Here is a 24,182-nt window from a genome sequence, read left to right as displayed (position 1 = left end):
TTTTTTTTTAAATATATGAATTTAACTTTGCTTATTAAACCACAAAAATACAACTTAGACAATCAACTGAACATTTAATAAAGTTATGTATTTAATAATTCCTGAAATCATTTTGAATTTAAATTAATCAACGGAACATTTAATAAAGTTATATATTCAATAATTAGTGAAATCATTTTAAATTTGAATTTAAATTTAAAATAATTATTTTATTAATTAAAAGTGTTAAAGATCTAAATAATATCAATTTTAATAAAATATAATAATCTAACTATTGTAATTTTAATTAATTTTAATTATTAAATATTTTAATTATCATAATTAATTAGAATCACAATTATTGGTATCACTTTCTTGGTTGTGAAAATCTGAATAGGACAAACTGCCCCTTGGATCTCTTTGCTTCGGAACAAAACAATTCAAATTAGACTCGGTCAACTAGAATGTGTATTATCGATATAGGGGATCTTTCAATTAAGAAGATCCATCGACCTAAGACGAAGAGAAAGAAAGGTCTATCTTCTTTTTTTTTAGTTATTCAGTTAAACCAATGATTCGTTATTGGAGCAGATAACAACAACCATCTCATATGGGAAAAGTCATCTTTTTCTCAATAATATCTTTGTCATTTGATCCAATAACGTTTCGTTAGATAGGAACAAGTTTGATAAATATTGATAACTCTCAGATAGAGTATTAGAACGGAAAAATCCATTAGATAATGAACTATTGGTTCTAAGCCATCTCTGGCAATGAATCAACAATTCAAAATGTTTTTCTTGCGTATTCTTGATAAACCAGTGTTTATATATAGATGTAGGAAGATTTGTTTGGGAAGTAATTAAGAAGTTCCCTTGACATCTCTTCATCTGTAAAGAATTGTCGATGTGAAAATACAGAGACAAGAGGCTGATCTTTGAATAGGAAAAAGAGTGGATCTGTAGGATCCCAAATGAATTGGCTTATTTGAAAAAAGCCTTGTTCTTTGGAAGATCTATCTCGTGTCTGGTACTGCACGGTTCTACCCTGCAAGAACTCTGAATCATTCTCTTGAAGCTCATCCTCTTCATCATAAATGATCCGTTTGCCCCGAAATGACCTGGCCCAATAGGGAAATCCCAATGAATTGGGCCTTTCGATACAATCAAATAGAAAGCCCCAGGGGCGCCATATTCTAGGAGCCCAAACGATATGTGATTGAAAAAATCCTTCTCTATCTGTTGCGGGTCTAGGACTCCCCCCCTTCTTCAAACTCCGATTCATATTTTTCATAGAGAAATCTCTGATCAACGATAGAATAAGATCCATTTTGAATCATATTTAAGAGATTCCTTGGTTCGGACCGAAGAAGCAATGTCACTCGATTATTATCAAACTGATTGCAATCTTTTTCTGTCCGTGAGGATCCCACCAGAGCGCCTTCTACTTCTAATAGGCCATGAACTAGATCAGAATTATTCTCAACGAGTCCACAAGACGTGATCCCATTTTTTTCATCAGGTCCGGGTAGAGACCAAAGATCTTGAGCGACCGATTCGGCAGAACAACTCAAAAGATAAAGAAGTATCGTTAATTTCTTCATACTCGTTCCAAGTTCGAAGTACCATTTGTACAAATAAGAATCCCCCCGTTACATGATTTCTTCTTCATATAGATAGATATGGGATCTATGGAGCAATTACTTAGAAGTACATTTTTTGAAACAGCCCTTCCTATCTGATAGAAAAGTATCCCATGATCCTGAACCGATCTTACCTGAGATCGCAAATCCCAAGTTTGTCTATGAAGAACGGATCTAATTATATTAGTGTCTATAATGGATTTTTTTTTGTATAATACTAATCGATAGGGCCTCATTGGTAAGTGCTATAAGATCTCGTACATTTGAACCCATTGTTGTGGACCCGAACCCATTAGTATGGAACATTTTCTTTTCCAAGTGAAATCCCCTAGTATATGAAAGAGTGAAAAAGTGTTTTCGTTGTTGTGGAATAAGAAGCCTTCGTATCTTAATGCATGTATTTAATTTATTCGGAGCTATAAGAGCTAGATCTACTTTTTGGGGAATATGAGTCGAAACAATAACAAGAATATTTCTAGTGGAACATCTTTCACAATCCCTTGAGAGATAGTTCACTAAAAGACCGAGGGATAAGTAATTCGACTCATTCACATCCAGATCATGAATGTTTGGAATCCATATTATGCAAGGAGACATTGCTTTTGCTAATTCAAATTTAAAGGTGATATAGAATCAGTCAATTTCTGGCATCATATCCATAGTTAGCGTTTTCATCATAGTTAGAAGTTCCAGCTCCATATCAAGGTCATGGTCGATATCGTCATTATCATCAATACCGTCACTATCATCAATAAGAAAATCCTTAGGTTTGTTATCCAGGAACTTGTTCAGAAAAATTGTAATGAAAGGAACATAGGAGTTTGTCACCAGGTATTTGACCAAATAGGATCGTCTAGTTCCTATAGAACCTATCACTGAAATACCCCTAGGGGGTAGGGCTAAGCGGAGTGAAAAGGATTTTACATGAGATGGGAAATGAAAATTGTTAGCCCCCCACAAGGTTTGTGAATAAGTAATTGTCTGATAATTAGCAAGGAATATCCGTCTTTCTGCTAAACAGGATGTATTTAACTCATAAATCATTAGATACTTTTTATGAATGTCAACTAAGTATCATAAGTAAATTGCTTCTGGTTGTTCAATCATTTGATAACCAGAGTTATTCTTTGATAAATGATCACTATGAGTCAGACTCAATAGGATTTGATCAATCCTTTTTTCTGTTGTTAAGGTAGAAAACTGAACCAAGAATTCTCTTTCTTTATCATCAATAGAATCACTGTTCGAGACCCAGGATTCTATTTTATCATCAATCCAATCACCATTCACGTTTTTTATTTTTCTTATCAAGGAATAGATTGTTTTACTTGTATGACTTACATGTCTCGTATTTCTTGAAAAAGTGATTCGATTGATGGGATTTGGTATGATACTTATGAGATCGATGAGATTCAAATATTTCTTCTTAGAACGTATTGATTTGACTCCATAAGCAGGACCATCACCCCATAGCATGTTTCCACCAAAAGAAAAACTTCGTATTTCTTCTAGAGAATCTCCTAATTGTTCCCGAGCAACTAGAAAGAGATTCTTTAACCAGAAAGAATTCAGTTCAGATGTAGGACACCTATCCAGAAGTTTTCGCAACTCAATCATATATGATAGAATCATCAAAGATTTTACCTTTTCAAACTCTGTCTGTAACTCATGGTAGACTCGAAAAACAAAGAGAAGATGTGTATGAACAAGATATCCAACAACAAGAAGAAGGAAAAGGATTGAATAGAGGAACTCCTGAGCATTTAGCGATCTCAGATGTGTCGATATCAATAGTAACTCATTATTTCGATGAATAATTTCTTCGGATAGAAGAAGATTATGTAAAAAATTACTTGGAATCTCACTTATCAGATTCCATATCTCACTTATCAGATTCTATTGTGTCTTCCACAATGGAATCTGACGAATTCGCCATAATATATCTGACCCATGCATAATATCATGAAAAATGGATACAAACTTTTGGTAGCTACTTAGTATCGGCAATAGGTCTGAAAAAGTATTTTAAAATATGAAATTTAGAAATTTGTACCCTGTTGAGGTAAGGAACCATGGTATATATGTTTGGAATAGATTCCATTTTGAGAGAGTTGAAAAAGCACTATCCTGTTGAAAGGTTCTATACATCTGTCTTTTTCAAGAAATTTTTTTAGACAAGGATTCCGTTTTTTCCTTTTTTCGGATGGTAAATATTTCTCAGAACATGGAGTATGAATCAAACCCATGTTTGAATGAAAATTGAGATACTGATGCAAGTTCTTCACTTCTGAATCAGGTAGATTTATATATGAAAGAGGTTGACAATAAGTTCTTTCAAGATGGCCTTAGTCTAATAGTGGAAAGATCTTGTTATATCTTGAAAGTATGTGGATAAATCCTTTAAAATAGTCATTAGTCTATGAACAACAATCTAATTAATAAAATAATTTTATAAATAAATTAACCATTTGAAATATAATATACGACAATAATTACAAACAACTTTTCATTTTCAAACTGTAGACCTTTATGAATGCTCTCGGAAAAAGTGCTCCCACTTCTCGTTATTGTTATCCATGACATATCGCTTGATCTATACTTTTTTATTAAAAAATAAAATTTGAGAACGCTAGGTAGAAGAAAGAAACGATGGACATCCTTTATGTATAAAGAAATAAAATCTTTATTTTATATATTTTATTATGATCATATTATTGGTCCGAAGAATCATCTATGTAAAAAAGTATTCACGAGTATCCAATGCGACAGGAGCAGTAGTTACAACATGATTTTGGGAGTACTATGCTTCAGATTCAGAGTTTACTGGTTGTATTGTTAAATATTGAGTTGCTTGATAATAATTTATGTCTTTGATTTTATTTTTGTGTGTGTGTGTGATAATTTGCCTGGATCGATTCTTGCTTGATTATTCTTTTTCTTTCCATTTTATTGTCGTTGTGCCTAAATTTTCAAATTTCTGAACTGATTGGCCAAAAACTGTTGAATGAGGAATTACATGACAAGTTTTGGTTACTGTTGTGTGGGGTAAATAGTGAACGAAAACTGGTATAATTAGTCTTGTTAATACTGCTATGTAATATGATAATAATACAATATCTATAAACTGATTTAAATTAAATTTAACTACTTTTTATTTGGAGAAGAAGCTAAATAGGATAGTACTTATAAATGAACTTAAAAGATAAATTAGGATTCTGGATAAACCAATTATTCATAATTTTAGTCAAGATTCTAGAAGGCTAAGAGCACTTAGAGAGTAATATCAGAAAATTTTAAGATGGAATAATGTGATTGTTTAATTCTAACATTAAATTTTGAGTTAATGAGTAACTAGGACTGAGTTGAAATCTTGAAAGAACATTTTTTGCTTATTCTAATTCTTCATACTAACACAAGGAAATAATGGTAAATGGTTATGTGCTAGGAAAAAATTCCTAAAAGATGGTGTATTGGTAAAACTTTTAAGCAATCTTAGCATATAAATATACATGTTAGAACTAAAGAACAACCAAAATGTGAGACATACAATTTGTGCCTTTACTTCAAACTATCTTAAGATGAAGCTCTAAGTGGGTGTTGCATAATTATTCAGCAAAACAGTCCATGGTTTTGCATAGCTGTGCAGATCAAGATGCCTTCTTGAGTTCGCAATTGGGTACATTGTTGCCCTTGCCTTTGTTAACAATATGATTTAGGACCCAAACAACTAGGCTAGAAAGTGGTAATGTGAATGATTATAGGCAAGTGAAAATGTTAGCCAAAGGCTTATTGCCACTCCAATAGTCCCTTTCATTTAACAAATCTGAATAGCCACATTGGGCCACAATATCTCCAAGATTCTTTTTTCTTTAGGCCAATTCAACAAGCCAAACAAAAAACTAGAGTACAGAAACTGAGCAGAAAAGCTAATGGTTTGTTTTCTGAAGAGTAACCCCTTGTATGTGAGGTTGTACTCAACTATGGACCTTAAATTTAAGTAGTGATCTGATCTACATCAACTTATAAATTTTATGAAATTGTGAGACAAATCCTGTACAGTTAAAATACCTTGAAAATAACTTGTTTCCAAAATATTATACTAATGGGATCCAATAGCCATTGAGGACAGTTGTTGGTTGTAGTTCAATGGAAACCTCTAATGATTGACATGCAAAAATTTAAAATGGCATAAGCTTTTGATCCATTACATTTTACTACATATAGTGTCGTTGGTTTGTAGTAGAAATGGATTTCCCTAGTGTCTAATTCCCAATATAATAACACTAAACTAGCATAGTGATGGATTTAAGATATAAGTTCTGCATAATTATGAAGAACACATGTGACTTGCTGCACATAGCTCTCTTTTTAGTCAATATGTATATGCTCTCGTGCATTAGTTAAATAGTGTTTTCTCTTTAGTGACTAATTATTGTTACAAGAAGAAGTCCCACATTGGTGGGAACTTCACACTTTTATGAGGATATTTTATGGTATTTGTCGCCGGTTCTAATATTGTTGATAAGATTATTTTATGATATTTGTTTGAGGAGATATTTTATAAGGATTATTTTTATAAGGGTTTAAGGTTTAGGGTTTAGTTAACCAGTAATTTCTCTTTAGTGACTAATTATTGTTCAAGAAGAAGTCCCACATTGGTGGAATGAGATATCGGTGTGATGAGATATTGCCTGCTTTAGATCTAAGCCCTCACAATTTTTCTTTTGATCATCACCCAAAAAGCCTCTCAATCATTAGAGTATATGAGTACTTTATCAGTTGTCATTTCTTCTCTTATTTTATCGAGGTAAGACTTGTTTGTATCCCAACACACTTGGACCCCCTAATGCTATAAATAAAACTTAGTGGTCTTCCTTTTCATCATCCCAAAATCTTTTCCTCCTCTCTTTTTATTTACTTTGAGAGCTTTCTCTCCGTAGTAATATTCTATTATTTTAAGGAGTCATGTAATTTCCTTCTGCAATATGTTGATATTTTTTCATCTATTATTTTAGTTGAGTTATTATTGTGCATGTATCTTTGGTATTCAATAGTGACACTAGGGCCAACAAGTTGTTGATATTATTATGTTGTGATGCTCACTAATATAGTGCCAGAGAAAATTTAGTATGTTTTGTGGTTGTAGTAGTGTTTGGTTTGCCATATTAGAAAATAGTTATTCTTGTTACTGAATATATAGTGTGGTAGTATGAAAGTGCAAATTTGGCAAAAGTATTGGTAAGGAAAGACTTGGTATTTAAGTATTTCCATTAGTGTCGCCACCTCTCTTTGTTGGGAACTACCTGGTATTTAAGAAAAAGACTTGATATTTAAGTATTTAATGTTGTTGCCAATTTGCATTTAGCAATGGTGTATTCAGTTTTGTCTTGTGTTCCAGAGAAGAAGATTGTGAAGGACACTTGGGACACTCTCATCAAGTTGTATGAGATCAAGTCACTTTACACCAAAATATTCTTAAAAAGGAAACTCTACACTCTTCAATGAGTTAGTCCACGTCGGTAACGAATCACATCCACAATCTAAATATGAGATTCACTCAACTAGTAATGTAAAATTTCAACAAAGCAAAATATGAATGTGAGGAGCTTTTACTTCATATGTATGATCAACTTATCATCAATATAATAAATAACAATGTCATTAATCATCTATCCTTTGAGGATGTTGCCAAATTTATTCTTGAAGAAGAATCCAAGAAAAATAATAAGGAAAATAGGTTGGAAAATTCTAAACAAACATAAGCATTAACAATGATGAGATAGATGAACAAAACATAGCCCCAATGGGAGTCTAAATCATAGTAGATCAAAATTTTGGAGAAGGAAAAAAAAATCAAACGCTACAATTGTAGCATGAGAGCGCATGTGAAGAAAGATTGTTGGCACAAGAAGAATGAAGGGAAAAACTCTAAAGCATTAACTTATCAAGGTTGCGTTGTGAGTACCTCAAATGATGTGGAAGTTATGTATAGTAATGAGTTCTAGTGGTGGGACACAATACTATGATTGTTGGATATTGGATTCAAGTGCAACCTGACATATGATTGCATTTCGAGATTGGTATTGCATTTATAAACCTATCTTTAGAGGATTCGTGTTCATAGGAACTGACCATGCCCTAGAAATTGTTGAAGTTGATACTGTCAAATTGAAAATGTATGATGGTATTGTTTAAATAATTCAAAGGGAACAACATGCGAAAAGCTTGAAAAATAATTTATTGGGCAATTGGGCAATTGGATGACCTCAAGTGCAAGATCCACACTAAAGGTGAAATCTTGAAGGTAGTTAAAGGCAATATGGTAGTGATAAAAGCAAAAAAGATCATAACCTATTTATACATGATTTTGGGACAAGAAGTAGATGCCTTAATTGCAACAGCAAGTCAAAAGAAACAATGATCATATGACATTGTAGACTTGGTCATATGTCAAAGTGAGGCTTGAAAATTCTTGTGGAACATAATCTCTTGTGGGGCTCAAAATGGTAAATTTATCATTTTGTGAGCATTGTGTGACTATTAACTAGCATAGATTGAAGTTTGCTAAAGTAACTACGAGAATCAAACATTTACTTGACTTGATATATTCTAATGTATAGGAACCACTAGAAGTATCTATAGGAGATACTCTAGGATATTATGGGTCTACCCAATCAAGAAGAAGTTAGATTGTGTTTTCAATACTCAAGGGATTTAAAGCATGATTTAAACTTAAAAGCGAGAAAAAAATTAAGTGCTTGAGGACATACAAAGAATGAGAACAAGTAAATGGTCACTTTCTAACATTTTGCAAGCAAAAAGGCATTTTAAGGAAATTCACAATGCCACACATGCCTCAACAGAATGATGAAGCAGAATGGACGAACAAAACCCTCCTAGATAGAACAAGAGTTATGAGAACAACAAGAGTGGCAAAATCTTTCTAGGTAAAAGTAGTTAAAATTTCTTGTTACGTAATAAATCGATTAGTGATCATTGTCAATAACAATTGGTTTGAAAAATCTAATGGAGATGTGGAGAGGCAAATCAAATGATTATTCTTCCTTTACATGTATTTGGATATCCTATGTACATGATGTACAACTCCCAAGAAATAACAAAGCTAGATCCAAAATCTAAAAAGTGTATATTCTTGGATTATACTAACAAAGTTAAGGGTATCGCTTGTGAGATCCCACTGCCCGCAAGGTTTTTGTTAGCAGGGATGTGTAGAGAATGAATTGCAAAGACATTACTATAGTGGTTATAGAAAAGAAGTTTAGAGAAGAACAAGAGTCAGATGAGGCCAATGATAGAGAAGCTTAACAGATAAGATGTGAGATAAGGAGACCATCATGACACTTAGACTATGTCATGGCAAGTCAAAATGCATATTATCTTCTAACTGAAAAAGGAGAACCATCAACCTTTTAAGAGGCTTTGAGGAATTCAGGTGTTTCTTTATGGATGACAACAATGCAAAAAGAAATGCAGGTCTTACATAGAAATAAGACATAGAACTTGTTAAGCTTTCATAAAGTTAAAAAGCCATTTGTTGTAAATAGATCTACAAGATCAAACAAATGATCAAGTGGAGTAGTATTGTGCAAGATTGGTGGTTAAGGGATATGCTCAGAAAGAGACATTGATTTCAACGAGATATTCTTACTAGCTATCTGTTTGACCACAATCATAGTGGTTATGGCTACGTGTGTTGTATTTAATTTACATCTTGGACAACTTGATGTAAAGGCTATTTTTCTTCATGGAGAACTTGAAGAAGAAACATATATGCTTCAACTAGAAGGCTTTAAAAAATAAGAAAAAGAAAACTTGATTTGCAAGTTGACCAAATCTTTGTATAATCTAAAGCAGATGCTGAGATGTTGGTACAAGAAATTTGATTTCATCATTATTAGTCTTGGTTATAATAGACTAAGTTTACACCATTCTGTATACTACAATAAGTTTGATAATGATTTCATCATTTTATTATGGTATGTGGATGATATGTTGGTGGTAGGTCCGAACAAAGATTGGATCAAATAATTGAAGGCACAATTGGCTATGGAGATTGATATGAAGGACTTGAGACCAACAACAAGATTTTAGGGATGCAAATTCACCAGGACAAAAAAAGTTAGGAAGATTTTTTTTCTCAGAATAATTATTTACTAATGTCTTGTTGCATTTCAACATACAAGATTGTAAGCCAATTTATACCTTACTTTATGTCAATTATGAATTATCCTCATCAAGTATGAGTCCTAACAATGAAGTGAAGAAGATGAAAATGTCTCAAGTTTCATATGATCATCAATAGGATGTCTTATGTATGTCATAATTTGTACAGGACCAGGCATTGCACAAGTAGTGAGAGTAGTCAGTAGGTTTATGATAGATCCTAGTAGAAAGCTTTGAAATGTTGTTAAGAGGATCCTTAGATACATTAAAAGAATCTTAGATGTTGCATTATGCTTTAAAGTATTAGAATTTATTGTCAGAGGCTATACCGATTCAGATTTTGTAAGTGATTTGGATAAAAGGAAATCTACTACTAGTTCTGTGTTTACACTTGTTGAAATGGTAGTAAGTTGGTTATCCAAGTTATAGACTATAATGGCTTTATATACTACAGAAGTTGAATACATCGTAACTATCCAAGCATGCAAGAAAGCAATTTGGATTCAAAGGCTAATGGAGGAACTTCGGCACAAACAATAGAAAGCTACTATGTATTGTGACAATCATAATGCCTTGAACATTGCAAGGAATTCAACCTTTTATTCCAAGACAAAATACATAGGTATACAATACCAATTTGTTCATGGAGTAGTAGAAGAATGAAGTGTGGATATGTAAAGATTCATACCAAAGACAACCTAACAAATGTGATGACAAAGTCGATCAACACTAACAAATTTATATGGTGTCAATCCTCATATGACCTATAAAAAACGTAAGCGACATGGAATGACAAGGAACAAAGAGTGGTGTGAAAATATATATGATTATATTAATCATAATCTTCAAGTGAAAAAATTGTTAGAATAAGCCCCACATTGGTGGGAACTTCACATTTGAACTCCACTAAGGCTATAAATAAAGCCTAGTGGACCTCTTTCCATCATCCCTAAATATTCTTCGCCTTTCTTTTATATATTTTGAGAAATTTCTCTCAATAAGCGTGTTTTTCTATTTTAAGGAGTTAATTTTATAGTGAAGAGTTGTGTAATTTCCTCCTTCAATAAAGTTTTTCTATCATGTTATTGTCTCATTTTGTTTTTATTTTTTTTATCTGTTATTTTAGTTTTGTATTATTATTGTGGTACCCAACAACTATAAACCAAAATAGGACATGTACAAAGGTCTAAGATTGTCCAAATGTGCCAAACCTAATTTGAGAACTTGAAGTTCCCTTTATGCAACGATTTTTTTTTTAAGAAAAGCTTGAGAATTGAGATTAACATGATAATAACCTTGGGAGAACCACACCACAAAAAGCTAAAGATTGTAGTTAAAGAGTCCATAATCTTAAATATCTCTCAAAACTCATAATTCTAACGTAAGATTCAACTCTCATATCTTATGACTGAATCCTAATACAAAGATAAGGCATAAAGAGTCTACGGAAGTCCAATATATCTTAGTGTCCTCAAATCTTTTAGATCAAAGCTTTAGCCTAGTGAAACATACTAAAATAGGCTCTCAATGAGAAATGACAAAATTCTAAGAAAATGAGATTAAATAAATAAAAAATGTGTCGTAAATCCTTAACAAAGGTCAAAGGAAACACACTTGACCAGCAACTGTTTAACATTCGTCAATAAGAAATTTGAAATCAAACCCGTGTCTTTAGTTGATACTTTTGGTAAATTATTTCCTTAATAACCTCAAATTCCTTAGGTGAATTAATTGTATCAAGAAAAAGGTTTCTTACATTACTAACAAACCTTATTCTATCCCTAGAAAGAAGATTTATCAATGTTAGATTTTATACCATGATTCACTAATGATTTTTCAATACAAAAGTAAATCCAAAATTAAATTCATAGTTGATCATTTCATTAAAAAAGTGTTAAGGGCAAAAAACAAACACTAAGAAAGGAACATACAATACAAATGGATAGATTCCGAAAATATTTACATAAAATTTAGTTCAACATCATCTAGTCCCGTCGAAAAGAAAATTTTAGACACTCAAATTCTAGATAATTTCGGTACAAGCATAAAGAGGATACTAAGTTACAAAAATATAAGAGTTTATCTAAATATAAACTTTGAATTTTGAATTTTTTAGCAAAATAATTCTTAAAAAATGTTTCTAAACTAATATCCAAACGAACTCTAAAAAGAAAAAAGAAAATAAAAAATTCAAGACACTGTGTACAAAGTTTCAGCTTAATGACTAGTCACCTCAAAAACAGCTAAGAGAGTCACATAAATTTCATTAAATATAAGCGTCCAAGCTTGCACTAAGCACTGGCCAAAAAACAGCAACTCTGCTTGGGCCTTAAAAATTGGGCTTCGAAATTGGGTTTGATCTTCTTCAAATCATCATTTCGGTAAACAAGAATACGTAGGATGTTTCATTATATTTGCTAAACCTTTAGTTTTCTTTTGTTTTACAAGTGAGGAATCCATAATAAAATCCGAAACTGTGTTCCTAATGTATAAGATTAATTTTTGTGATTTTAAATAAGATAATGATTTTATTTTAATTCTGTGGCATTAATTGAGGATTAAAATAGAAAATATAATTTAACTTTTTTCTATTATTTTTTATTAGGTTCAAGTAAATCTAAGGGAATTTATTACATTTTTGTTTTAGAAAAAGGCTCCTCTAAAGTGTGGTAAACACTTTAGAGGGTAAAGTGCAATAATATTAATTCTTAATTATATAAACAGTCCAAATCTTTCCAACTTAATTAAAATTGTCACATAAATTTAATAATTTTTTAATATATATATATATATATATATATATATATATATATATATATATATATTAACATTAAAAATGAAGTTTTTTTATGTTCTATTGATCTTCATTGTTGTTAATCAATATTATTCACATTTGTCGTTATTCTTATTCTTGATACTTGACAATAACTTTGCACAACATTGTAGGGCTCAATCATTTGATATAAAAAAAAAATTGTAGTTACTCTTAATAGTATCTCCATTAGCTTAATCATCCAATAGATATGCAAATGTATTCCTTATTAAATTATGTTTTTATCAAGTTTTCCACTTTCTCTTATATGTGAAATCAATGAAGAATATACTTATGCATTTATTGGACGATTGAGTCAATAAAAATAATATTAAGAGTAACGATGATTTTTTTTTTTATTATTGTATGATTGAGCTCTACAAGATTGTGCAAAGAACCTTAAGAACAAAAAATATGAAGAATAACAATCAACGATGATGAAGGTCAATGAAGCACCAAAAAAATTTGTTATTTTTTTAATGTTAATAATATATTTTTTAAAAATATATATATAAATCTTGGTGGCAATTTTAATTAAGTCATAAAGATCAAAACTATTTATATAATTAAGAATTAAAATTGTTGCACTTTATTCTCTACAGGCATGCTGCCTTTTTCCTTTGTTTTTAAAGTTTTAATTTTTTTGATAGATTTTTATAATTTCATTTTAATTATGCATTCTAATTAAATTAAATTTTAAAAGATTTTTAAATTAATTAGTTGTATTTTAAAAATAATTAGAGGCTTTTATATTATTATAAATGTTTTTAATTAAGTAAAGGTAGATAAATTATTTGTATAATGGGTATTAGAGAAATGTATTATGTTATATACTATATAAGTTATTATTTTGTTTAATTATGAGAGAATGATTTTGTAACTCGAGTTAAAAGAGGAACATGCTTATTTATTTCTAAACCTTATACCTTAAATCCTTTAACTAGAGTTTAAATATGAGAAATTATGCTTATTCAACACTTGTTCTCTTGATGCCTCTTTTGTTTAATTATGAAAGTGTTCTCGATGCCTATTCAACACTTGTTCAATCACATAATTTATATACTATAAGAAAAAGTGGAATTTATTGATGGTTAAAATTTGTCGGTAAAAATGAAAATCCATTGGTAATATGAAATTTCTAATAGACATAATTTTTTTTAGAAATATGGTTGTTGAAAAAAAAACTATCAAAAAAATTTTATTTGACGATAATTTTTTACAGATGTTTTCATAGAAAGTATTCATCGATAATTTTTGCTAAATATACCCTTTGAAAATTATCAACAAATAATCTGTCAAAAATTGATAATCTCTTATTATCGACAAATAATATGTTGGTAATACACATTGAGTCAGAAATATGGTTGTTGAAAAAAAACTATCAAAAAAATTTTATTTGACGATAATTTTTTACAGATATTTTCGTAGAAAGTATTCATCTATAATTTTTGCTAGATATACCTTTGAAAATTATCAACAAATAATTTGTCAAAAATTGATAATCTCTTATCATCAACAAATAATATGTCGGTAACGCACATTGAGTTTTAGACAAATATATCCATTGATAATGATCAACAAACTTTTTAAGTTAGTTTCATCATCAGTAATTTTTAAATTTTATTATTTGTATTATTAGAAAATTATCCATTAATGCTTTTTTTATTATTTTTAAGTTTATTAATTTAATTATAATACAGTATTATACATCGCTACAAATTAACAATATTATATAAATAAAAAACCTATACAAAATCAATTTAAATGATCATAATAACTATAAATCCAATCTAAATTTATCAAAATATCAAAACAATATATTTACAAAGGTTAAGACAAATAATACATATTTTTTTAAATAAAATCTAATCATCAACATAATCTATAGTGTCTTGTTGTTGGTTTTTCCTTGGTAATTTTGTTGTCTTATAACGATCGCGAGTATCCAACCCCATAGAGTCATCCACTCCTCTTGCCACCAAGAGCATCATGCCAATATTTAGACCTTATTTTATATCCTCCAAAGTATGGTGAAAGAGAGTTTGTTTTTATAATGTCTTAAATTTTTAGATAACAATATTCTCAATATTATTATTAAGTGAATTCTTCTTAAAATAGTAATTAAATTTTTTAGTTATTATAATATATATATATATATATATGTGTATAATAGAGAATAAATATATATATCAAATTTTTATTAAAATAAAATTATAAAATATTTATTCCTAATTACATAATTATTATGATCTAATTAATAAAATAGAATCATCTAATATTCATAATTTTATTATTATTATTATTATTATTTTAAATCAAACTCTTAAAATTTTAGTTTGTATATTTAAAATGAATAGGTAGATACTAGTAGGCTATTTTTATTTATATTTAGTAAACTAAATATATATATATATATATATATATATATATATGCAATAATTGGGAATGTACAGTGGATTTCAATGCTATGTAACGTATATATATATGTATATTTGCAATAATTTATTAGGGAAAAAAGGAATGTGCTACAAGTTTTAATTGGGAATGTGCAGCGGATTTCAATGTTATGTATATAAAGTAATATATACGCAGTTACGTGGCAAAGTAATGAGCATGTGCTGTAAGCATTTACATGGCAAAGTAACGTAAGCATTTACTTGGCACAAAAATAAGGAATTTGCACAGTCCAGAGATAAAAATTTACTGAGCAGCACAGAGATAAGAATAAGAATTACCTCACCTCATCTGATTACGTATATAGGCAAGTACACTAAATTATTACGGGGATAAGAATGTTATCTCAAATCAGTGAACTGAGTGAGCCCTTATTTACCTATAAATAGGCCTCAATTACAGTAAATTGAGAGGCACAAAGTAACGGATGTAGAGTAGAAAACAAGAGAGAAGGAAGAGAAGAGAGAAAAAAGAGAAAGCAGCGAAGTGAGAAAATAAAGTCTCGATAAATCTACATTCCAAGGTAAGGGGGAGGAGAACTTTGTTTCCTTAAAATTTTATCTACTATTATGTTTATTTATTTATGTTATTTTCTTTGTACATTTATCTAGTGAGGTGTCCCTAACCTCATTTATTTGTTTAACCTATGATTATTGTTATCCATAATAATTATTAATATGTTCATATTTTATATTGTTTAATTATTTTATAATGATTATCATTGTCATTTAATTAATTAGTGCTCTTAATATATTTTATTTACGTATATGTCATTTATTTAAAGCTTAAATAATGATAAATTCTCAAATATATTTAGCGTGGTTATTTTTATGATTGATTATAATATAATTATATTAAAATGTCTTTGACTCGTTTTAAAGATAAATATTATTCTATGGCCATAGAAGATAAAATTTGAATTATTTGTAGCTGGAGGTTTGACCTTGGGGATTTAAATGAGTAAGAAATGAAGGTAAAATATTCTATTGTTGAGTAAGGTGAAATATCCTTTTATTGGTTGATATTATGATAATGCTCATTTATCCTGACTAGTCACTACAAGTATAATTCAAAATTTAATGTTAATCATCATTAATATATTATATGTTTTTTTTTGTATTAATTATTGCTACGCATATTATGTGATTAAAATTATTTATTTGAAAATTGTTCTCACTCCTTATGTTTTTTTTGTGTAATATAATCATAAAAATAATTAAATAAATAGAGATGGATGTTCCAGCGATCCCAACTCCTTTTCCTTCAGTAATTTCTGCAGTATTTTCTGGGACTACGTGGAGTGTTGATACGGTAACAAATGCAGTCACATTTAATAGAGTAGCAGTGTCGAGTTTTACCTTTTCTCCAAACCAAGAAGTCCCTACCATGATCGACGGCCCCATAATAGTCACTTTCTTTTTACCGCCTGCTAACCATGTGAACCCAATTGTAAATTTGTTTCAACCACCCATGTAAATATTATATTAGAAATAGAAAAAGAAACTAAATTATGTAAATAGGCACGTATTATAAATGTTTCCAAAAATATGTATTATATATGTAAAAATAAACAACTACGCACGTAGTGGTAAATATTACCGAGATTAATAATAATACGACTAGACGTTACAGTTTTTATTCAAATATGTTTTTGGACTCTAGAATTTTCAAGTTTAGTTTTAGTCTTTCAATTTTTTTTATCATATTTTGATATTTCTAATTGGGAGATTCATCACTTTTGATTCTCGAAATAATTTATATAACATTTTATAATAAATAATAATACAAAAGTAAATTGAATGAAAAATATAGTACATTTTTTTTTAGATTTGTTAACTTATATTATTTGTTTAATGTAACAAAATATGTCATTTTTAATTAAATCATATATCTAATTATAAAGGTCCATATTCATTATTTCATTTAAGGTTAATAAAATGTCTAAAGTAGTCTTGAGGGAGCTAATGACATGTTGGGATCCTTAGACCAAGTACTTGTTTACTTAGTGATTAGCCAAAATTTAGTAGTGTCCAGTTTAACTCATGACATTCCAATCAAAAGAATTTCACCTTTAGTGCCAAGGGGTTTCCTTAGATAGGTATGTCTACCAAAATAGAGTTTTAAAAATTATAGAGAGAGTATCAAACCCATGTCATAAAGAACACAAACTTAGAACCAATCATAGACCATTTGTGTTAACCTACTATGGTAATTGAATATATAACTTTAAGTTTGTTACCTAATTATTGTTACAATTTAAATTAATTAACCATTAAAATAATTAATTTATATTTTAATAATTATAAAAATATAAATATAAAATAAAATCTTAACTTTAATTTATATTATATATATATTATGTTATAACAAGAATCTTTTATACCTAATCAAATTAGGTTTTCTTTGTGAAAATCTGGTGGAAGTCGGACTTGTCATGCCTAACTCAAAACAATCTCCTCCTCCTCCAAACTTATCTACTTTCTTCTTAAGAATGTTCCTCTACCATCAAGGTGAAGAAAAATATATTTCTTTTAGGCTTAAGAGATAATATAATATAAAAATTGAACTACAGGTAATTACACCAACATATTTATTTAAGTGTCAATTTTTTTACACTTCTATCTTCTATTATATTTGTTTTCACCATTTATATATTACATCTCTCATTCTATTCAATCCAACTCTCACTCCTCTATTGTCTAATTTTCATGCCACTCTAGTCATCATCATCTTGATGGTACTACTTTTTTCTTTATCTTTTTTTCTCAATTTTTATTACAAACAACTCTCACTTCTCTATTATCTAAGTTTATCTCACTAAAATCATCATCATTATTAGAAATATACTATTTTTTTCTTCATATTTTTTCTCAATTCATTCTTCTATTGTCTACTTTTCATCCCACTATAATTATCATCATCATAAAGATACTATTTTTTCTTCATGTTTTTTTTTCTCAATTTTGATTACACGTACACAATTCTAACTCCTCAATTGTCTAATTTTTATCCCACTACAATCATCATCATCATTAGAAAAGGTACTATTTTTTTCTTAATCATTTTTCTCAATTTTGATTACACATAATTTGATATTTGATAATTTATTTTACGTGTCAATTTCTTTCCATCTTTATCTTCTATTACATCTCTCATTTACCCTTTGTGTATTACATTTTCACACTTTATCTAATTTACCTCTCACTCTCTTTGTTTAATTTTCACCTCACATGACAATTTTTGTTAGAAATAGAAGGCAAAACTTTTTCTTCTTTTATTTTCACTATTCTTATTTTTTCACACTAATATGGGATTTGATACCCAATTATAATGAAACCAAATTTATGATAATTTGTTTCAATGTGTGTTTTGTTTTGGTATGCGCAACATGAACGTCCAAAGAGTGAGAATTTAATAGACTTTAAAATTGTAGAAAAAGAATATATAAAGGTAAGTACTTTATTTTTTTTTTTCTTCTTATTTGTAGATTTGATGTATTGAACATGAATTTTAAATTATTTTTTTAATATGTAAGCATTAATCTTGCTAGAAAATGATGGAAAAATAAATTGCTAATGCTAAATTGGATATTCATTTGTATATTCATTGTCGATATGATTTATTTGTTTTAAATTTTTACTAAAATTGAAAGTGACAATGATATATTTTTATATAACGCTTTCTATATTATTATTTTGTCATCTTTCTATATCAAATCACTTAATAATTTTTTTTTTGTTGAATTTCTCATTTTTAAATTTTGTATTTTTTATTAAATAAATCAACTTAATTCCTTTTTCTTTCTATTATTATATTATTATTATTAAATATTAATAATTATGATAAATTATATAATATCGTTACGATTTTTGTTAAATAACTAATAATTTCCAATTGTGTTAAATTAATAATTATATATATATATATATATACAATACTAATTAAGAGACTAAATTTTTTCTTTAAATGTCTATTATAAAAAATAAAAGACAATAGATATTATTTATTAATTATAAGAAAAAAATTGTTGGTTAAAATAATTTGAAATTATGTTTAATTATAAATTATATATAAAATAATTATTTTATTAATTAAGAGATTAAAATATCTGTTAATTTATAATTTATTTAATTAGTATTTATATATATTATTAATTTTATTGTTTAAGGGATTAAATTCTCTGTTTTAGATAAAAAAAACAGATAATAAATATTATAGTAATTAATATTAATATTAATGTTAATTATATACAATCATTAAGCAATTTTGCTTTCCCAAAACCTAAAAAGTTATAAATTGAAATACTACAATATTGTTACAATTAATATAGAATAATGGATACTTTTATAAGTAATTATACATAATATTAATTATATTAATTAATCATAAATTAAGAGACTGAATTGGATTAGAATGTTAGTTATAGAAAAAAAAATATTAAATAATAATTAATTATTATTAATTATAAACTGAAACATAATTAACATATAATTATTGATTATTAAAAACTAATAATCATCATAAATAATCTCATTTATTAGATAATTATTTATAATTAAAAGTATTAGTAACATTTTATTTAATAGTTTAAAAACAAAGTTAAAAACAATTTATTAGAACTTTAAAAATGTTCAAAAAAGAAATGTATAAATATAAAAGTTTTTATAAGAAAAAATTGTTCATCAAACATTTTTAAAAAATGAATAAAAGTATATTTGATTTCAATAACATTGTATTATATTTTTTTTTTCTCTCTACCTTTTCTATTTATTTTTATTTTTACATGTTAGTTTGAAAATGATAATCAAACTTTACACACAATAATATATAATTGAGCTTGAACTAAATAATTTTAATAAATCTGCTAATGAATATTATACTATAAGAATATATAATACTATATTTTTAATTGAATTATCTACAAATTGATCTAGAAAAGAAAATTACACAATTATTAACATTCAACAATGGAATGGATTGAAGAATGTCAATAACTGACGTTATTGTAAAAAAAAATATTCAGTTAAATTTTATAAGAATATTTTTAAATTGACATTGTATAAAATTTCAGATGACTAATAATAACACAATATTATATAGCAATGAATGGAATTTTTTTAAGGATGAATGGAAAAATTAAGTTATTATACTAATTTTTATAAAATATTTTTTAAAATAAATGAAGAAAAATTAATGTTGATTTCATTGTTGTTGATATATATATAAAAATATAATAATTAAAAATAATCAGACAATGATTATCACGTCAAATGACATATTGATTATTTATATCTTTAATTTTAGTTATTCTTCAATATCTCTTAAAATTTAATGATAATTAAATTAGTATATACAAATTTAGTAATTTGATTTTGTCTCAAATTAAAATCATGTTAATAATACAACCAGCTTGAAAAACTAAAAGTACAATAAAAATTTAATGTCTTATGAATTTCACAAAGACTGTGTGGTCAACTTCCTCTCCACACAGACACAGCCACAATAAAACTTCAAGTTCTATATATCACCTTGCCACATAATTCCACTCACATAATCACGCTTCAGAACCACATTTATTTTTTCTTAAATAAATAATCTCCATGCAAAATACGTTATATCCATTGGAGAAATATGGGTTGGATGAAGGTGTAACTCGAGAGAAGCATCAGAGATGACATAATAAATTTAATTAATTTAAATAAATGACCCATTTTAAAAAATATATGAAACAAATCATGAAGAAAAAGTATATTTAAATTTAAAATTTTAGGAGTTGAATTTTTCCATTTCAAACTTAAAGTTACATGTTAACATCAAACCCCTACAATTTTAATTGCTAAAATATTTGTTCTTGTGTATGAGTTTTCGAGAGAATTTGTTCTTGTGTTAATGTGCTGTTAAAATATCATTTAAAATTTTCTTGGTTTTCGTCTTTATCAAAAGCATTTACTTTTTCCGAAATTTAAAGAAAGAGTGATGCTATTTCTTACAAAGTTGTAGTCCAAACATCGTCCGAATACACAGTAAAATTTTTATTTATATTTAATTTATTAACTGATATGTTGGATCTTAATATGTATCGGAGATTATTTTCGGAGGATGTATTATTTTTCTTAAGAAAAATGTTTGACAACATCATTTACATGTGCCACAAAATAATTAATATATGTTCCATCCCTACAAAACTGTTTTAACCGATTCAAATCTATTAAAATAAATAAATAATTTTTCAAAATTAACTGTACAAATATTGAGACTTATCATCTCATTTTTTACTTAATTGATATGTTTAATTCATTTTTCCATCTCATAAGATTTAGAATAAAATTTTCTTATTAATATACTGCTTCCACCTACTAAATCTTTAGTCTTTTGAAGTTAATACATATAAATTAAGAGATACTTAATAAATATGAACTTGAATTAAAAAAATATATTTATTTAATATTTCAATTTTATTATTTTATTTTTGTAAAAAAATAAGTTAACAGTTGGTAAAAGAAATACCCATTAAAAGTAAGCATATAATTGAAAAAAAAATATATAAATTAAAAATATCCATTGTTTTGAATTTGACAAAAAGAGCTAACATTATGACAACTTTCTAATTTGGGATTTGATCATTAACAATACAATAATAATAATATGGGATGGATCTCGAATAAACCCCAAACCCCAAACCCCAAACCCCAAGAGTGTGATCACTCCACTTTGACTATGATAATCGACTATAATAAAATATCAGAGTGACTGAAATATCAGAATGAAGTGACGAAAGTGATACACTTTATCATAGTGAAGTGAAATATCACTCCACTTTGACTATGATAATCGACTATAATAAAATATCAGAGTGACTGAAATATCAGAATGAAGTGACGAAAGTGATACACTTTATCATAGTGAAGTGAAATATCAAATACTATTTATTTTACACAACCAACCAAGGTTTTCCTTTATTTATTGAAAGGAAAGTGACGAAAGTGATACAGAAATATGAAAACACTCTACCCATATCTCCATCAGATTTATCAGAGTGAAGTGAAATATCAGAGTGAAGTGAAATACTAAACCAAAGAGAAATACTACTTATTTTACAAAACCAAGGTTTTCGTTTATTTATTGAAACGAAAGTGATACAGAAATATGAAAACACACATCAAAAATGGAGAGAAAAGAGAGACAAACATGAAGATAACTAAACAAGAACAAAAAGGGAAAAACCATACCTTGTTATTAAACTGTTGCTAATAAACTTTGATGATATAATCATCATTACTTAACTATAAGTACCACCGGTTCCATACCCATAATCATTTGGGTTCCCGCCGGTACGAGTGTTATGGGCCGTAGCTGTCCCACTCGGGCCTCTATTGGCCCGAACGGGGTGCGAGCCCACCACTCCCTCAGTCACATGGCCCGTGGGCTGCCCAGTTCCATGACCAGGCATAGCCGACGTTTGATGGGCCCCCATGGGCTGCCCATATTCCCCGATTGTGGAGTACGTGGCGGTTCCGGTCCCAGTTCCAGTTCCGGTGGTATAGTGACCCTGTCCCATGTGCCCCGCCGCGTTATGCTCACGCGCCGCCTGCTTTTCCAGCTCCGCCTCGGTCATCCTTGCGTCTTTCTTCTGTGTTGCCATCTCCTTGTGCACCGGATCACGTGCCGTCATCCTTTCTGCCTGGTTAAACCAAAAACAAGAAAAACATTGGTTCCATCATAACATGGTTTGATGTAACAAACACACACAAAAATTTATGTGCTACGTATACGCTATCTTTACCACACGTGTTAATGCCGTACGCGTGGCAACTTTCTCAGCTAATTGCTCTCCTCGCCTTACACGTATCTGCCGCGTACCTGTTCCTGACCTACTTTAATAAAATTGATTAGTTAAAAATGACCCATCAAATTTAACCTACCTTCTCAACCGTCTTCGATGGGTTGGTGATACTAATAGAAGGGACATGCATGCTTCTCGAGTATTAATTAATACAAGGCAAATTAGGTGACGACTCAAATATCCCTATAAATTAAGAAGCACATGTTAAAGACGATGTGCATGCATTCAATGCAACGTCCATACAGTTAAAGTTAGAGTAGGTTTCTTATTTGTTTTTTTTTTTTTTTTCTCAATTTTTCTAATGTGTGTCCTGGCCTTGAGCACATTTTAATAATGATTAAAATCTATTATCCAATGTCTTTTTTTAGTACATTTATTATGTGTGAGAGAGTAAACGGTAATAAATAGCATTAATTCTGGTTTTTAAAATTAATTTAATACCATTTTTAACCCTATCTTATAATTTGCTTTTTTCACTTCCAATTAAAATAATAATAAAACAGATTTTAACAATATTTCACTTAAAACATTAGACATTATTTTATGTTTTTGTTATCGCTAGTTTTTTTTATGAGTTAATCATCTATACATTGTCAGTGTAAAATTTTTTTACATTAGCAACCAGTTATATCTTTTAATTGTGTCATGTCACTGTTAAAAGTAAATGTGTTTATAGTGACATGACACAATTAAAAAATATAATTGGTTGTCAGTGTAAAAAAGACTTTATACTAGCAATATATAGGTGATTAACTCTTTTTCTATTAAGATATGTTTCAAATTATATTGATATTATAATACAATGTAATATGTTCTTCATTTTCTAGTATTATACTAGTGTCTATGAATAATTTTATAAAAATTACTTTTTTGTTTTGATGAAAATAAAAATTAAAAATTAAAAAAGAATAAATAACATGTACAAAAATTAAAATAAAATTGATTTAAATATATTTTTAATTTTTAAAATTTTTAAAATATTTATTTTAATTCTTATATTCAAAATTTAACTTTATCACATAATATTTAATTTATTAATATAAAATATTATTAAATCAGCAACAATAAAAATATAACAAAGTTAAAAATACATAAAATAATGTCTAATACTTTAAGTGAAATATTGTTAAAATTTGTTTCTTTAATTAGGAGTGAAAAAAAATGAAAAGACAAAGTTAAAAATGGTATCAGATTAATTTTAAAAACCAGAATTAATGTTATTTATTATTTTTTACTCTCTTACATAATAAATGTATTAAAGATAAACA

The 24,182-nt window shown here is 28.2% G+C and overlaps 1 protein-coding gene across 1 annotated transcript; it reads right to left on the bottom strand.

Moving 5' to 3' along the window:
• Window positions 1-270: 270 nt before the first annotated feature.
• Window positions 271-22,743, bottom strand: LOC109809503 (protein Ycf2). Its single transcript, XM_083074122.1, is given in 8 exon segments — window positions 271-842; window positions 844-1,194; window positions 1,197-1,240; window positions 1,243-1,629; window positions 1,632-1,827; window positions 1,829-3,774; window positions 3,777-3,965; window positions 22,365-22,743. Coding segments are annotated over 8 exon segments (3,735 nt in total). The 3' UTR covers window positions 271-599.
• Between the last annotated feature and the right edge of the window lie 1,439 nt (window positions 22,744-24,182).

This window comes from Cajanus cajan, chromosome 5, assembly GCF_000230855.2.
Source record: "Cajanus cajan strain Asha chromosome 5, NIPB_CcT2T_4, whole genome shotgun sequence".
In the NCBI taxonomy this organism is placed as follows: domain Eukaryota; kingdom Viridiplantae; phylum Streptophyta; class Magnoliopsida; order Fabales; family Fabaceae; genus Cajanus; species Cajanus cajan.
Note: the sequence above shows the minus strand (reverse complement) of the source record. Positions and strands in the feature narration are given on the sequence as shown.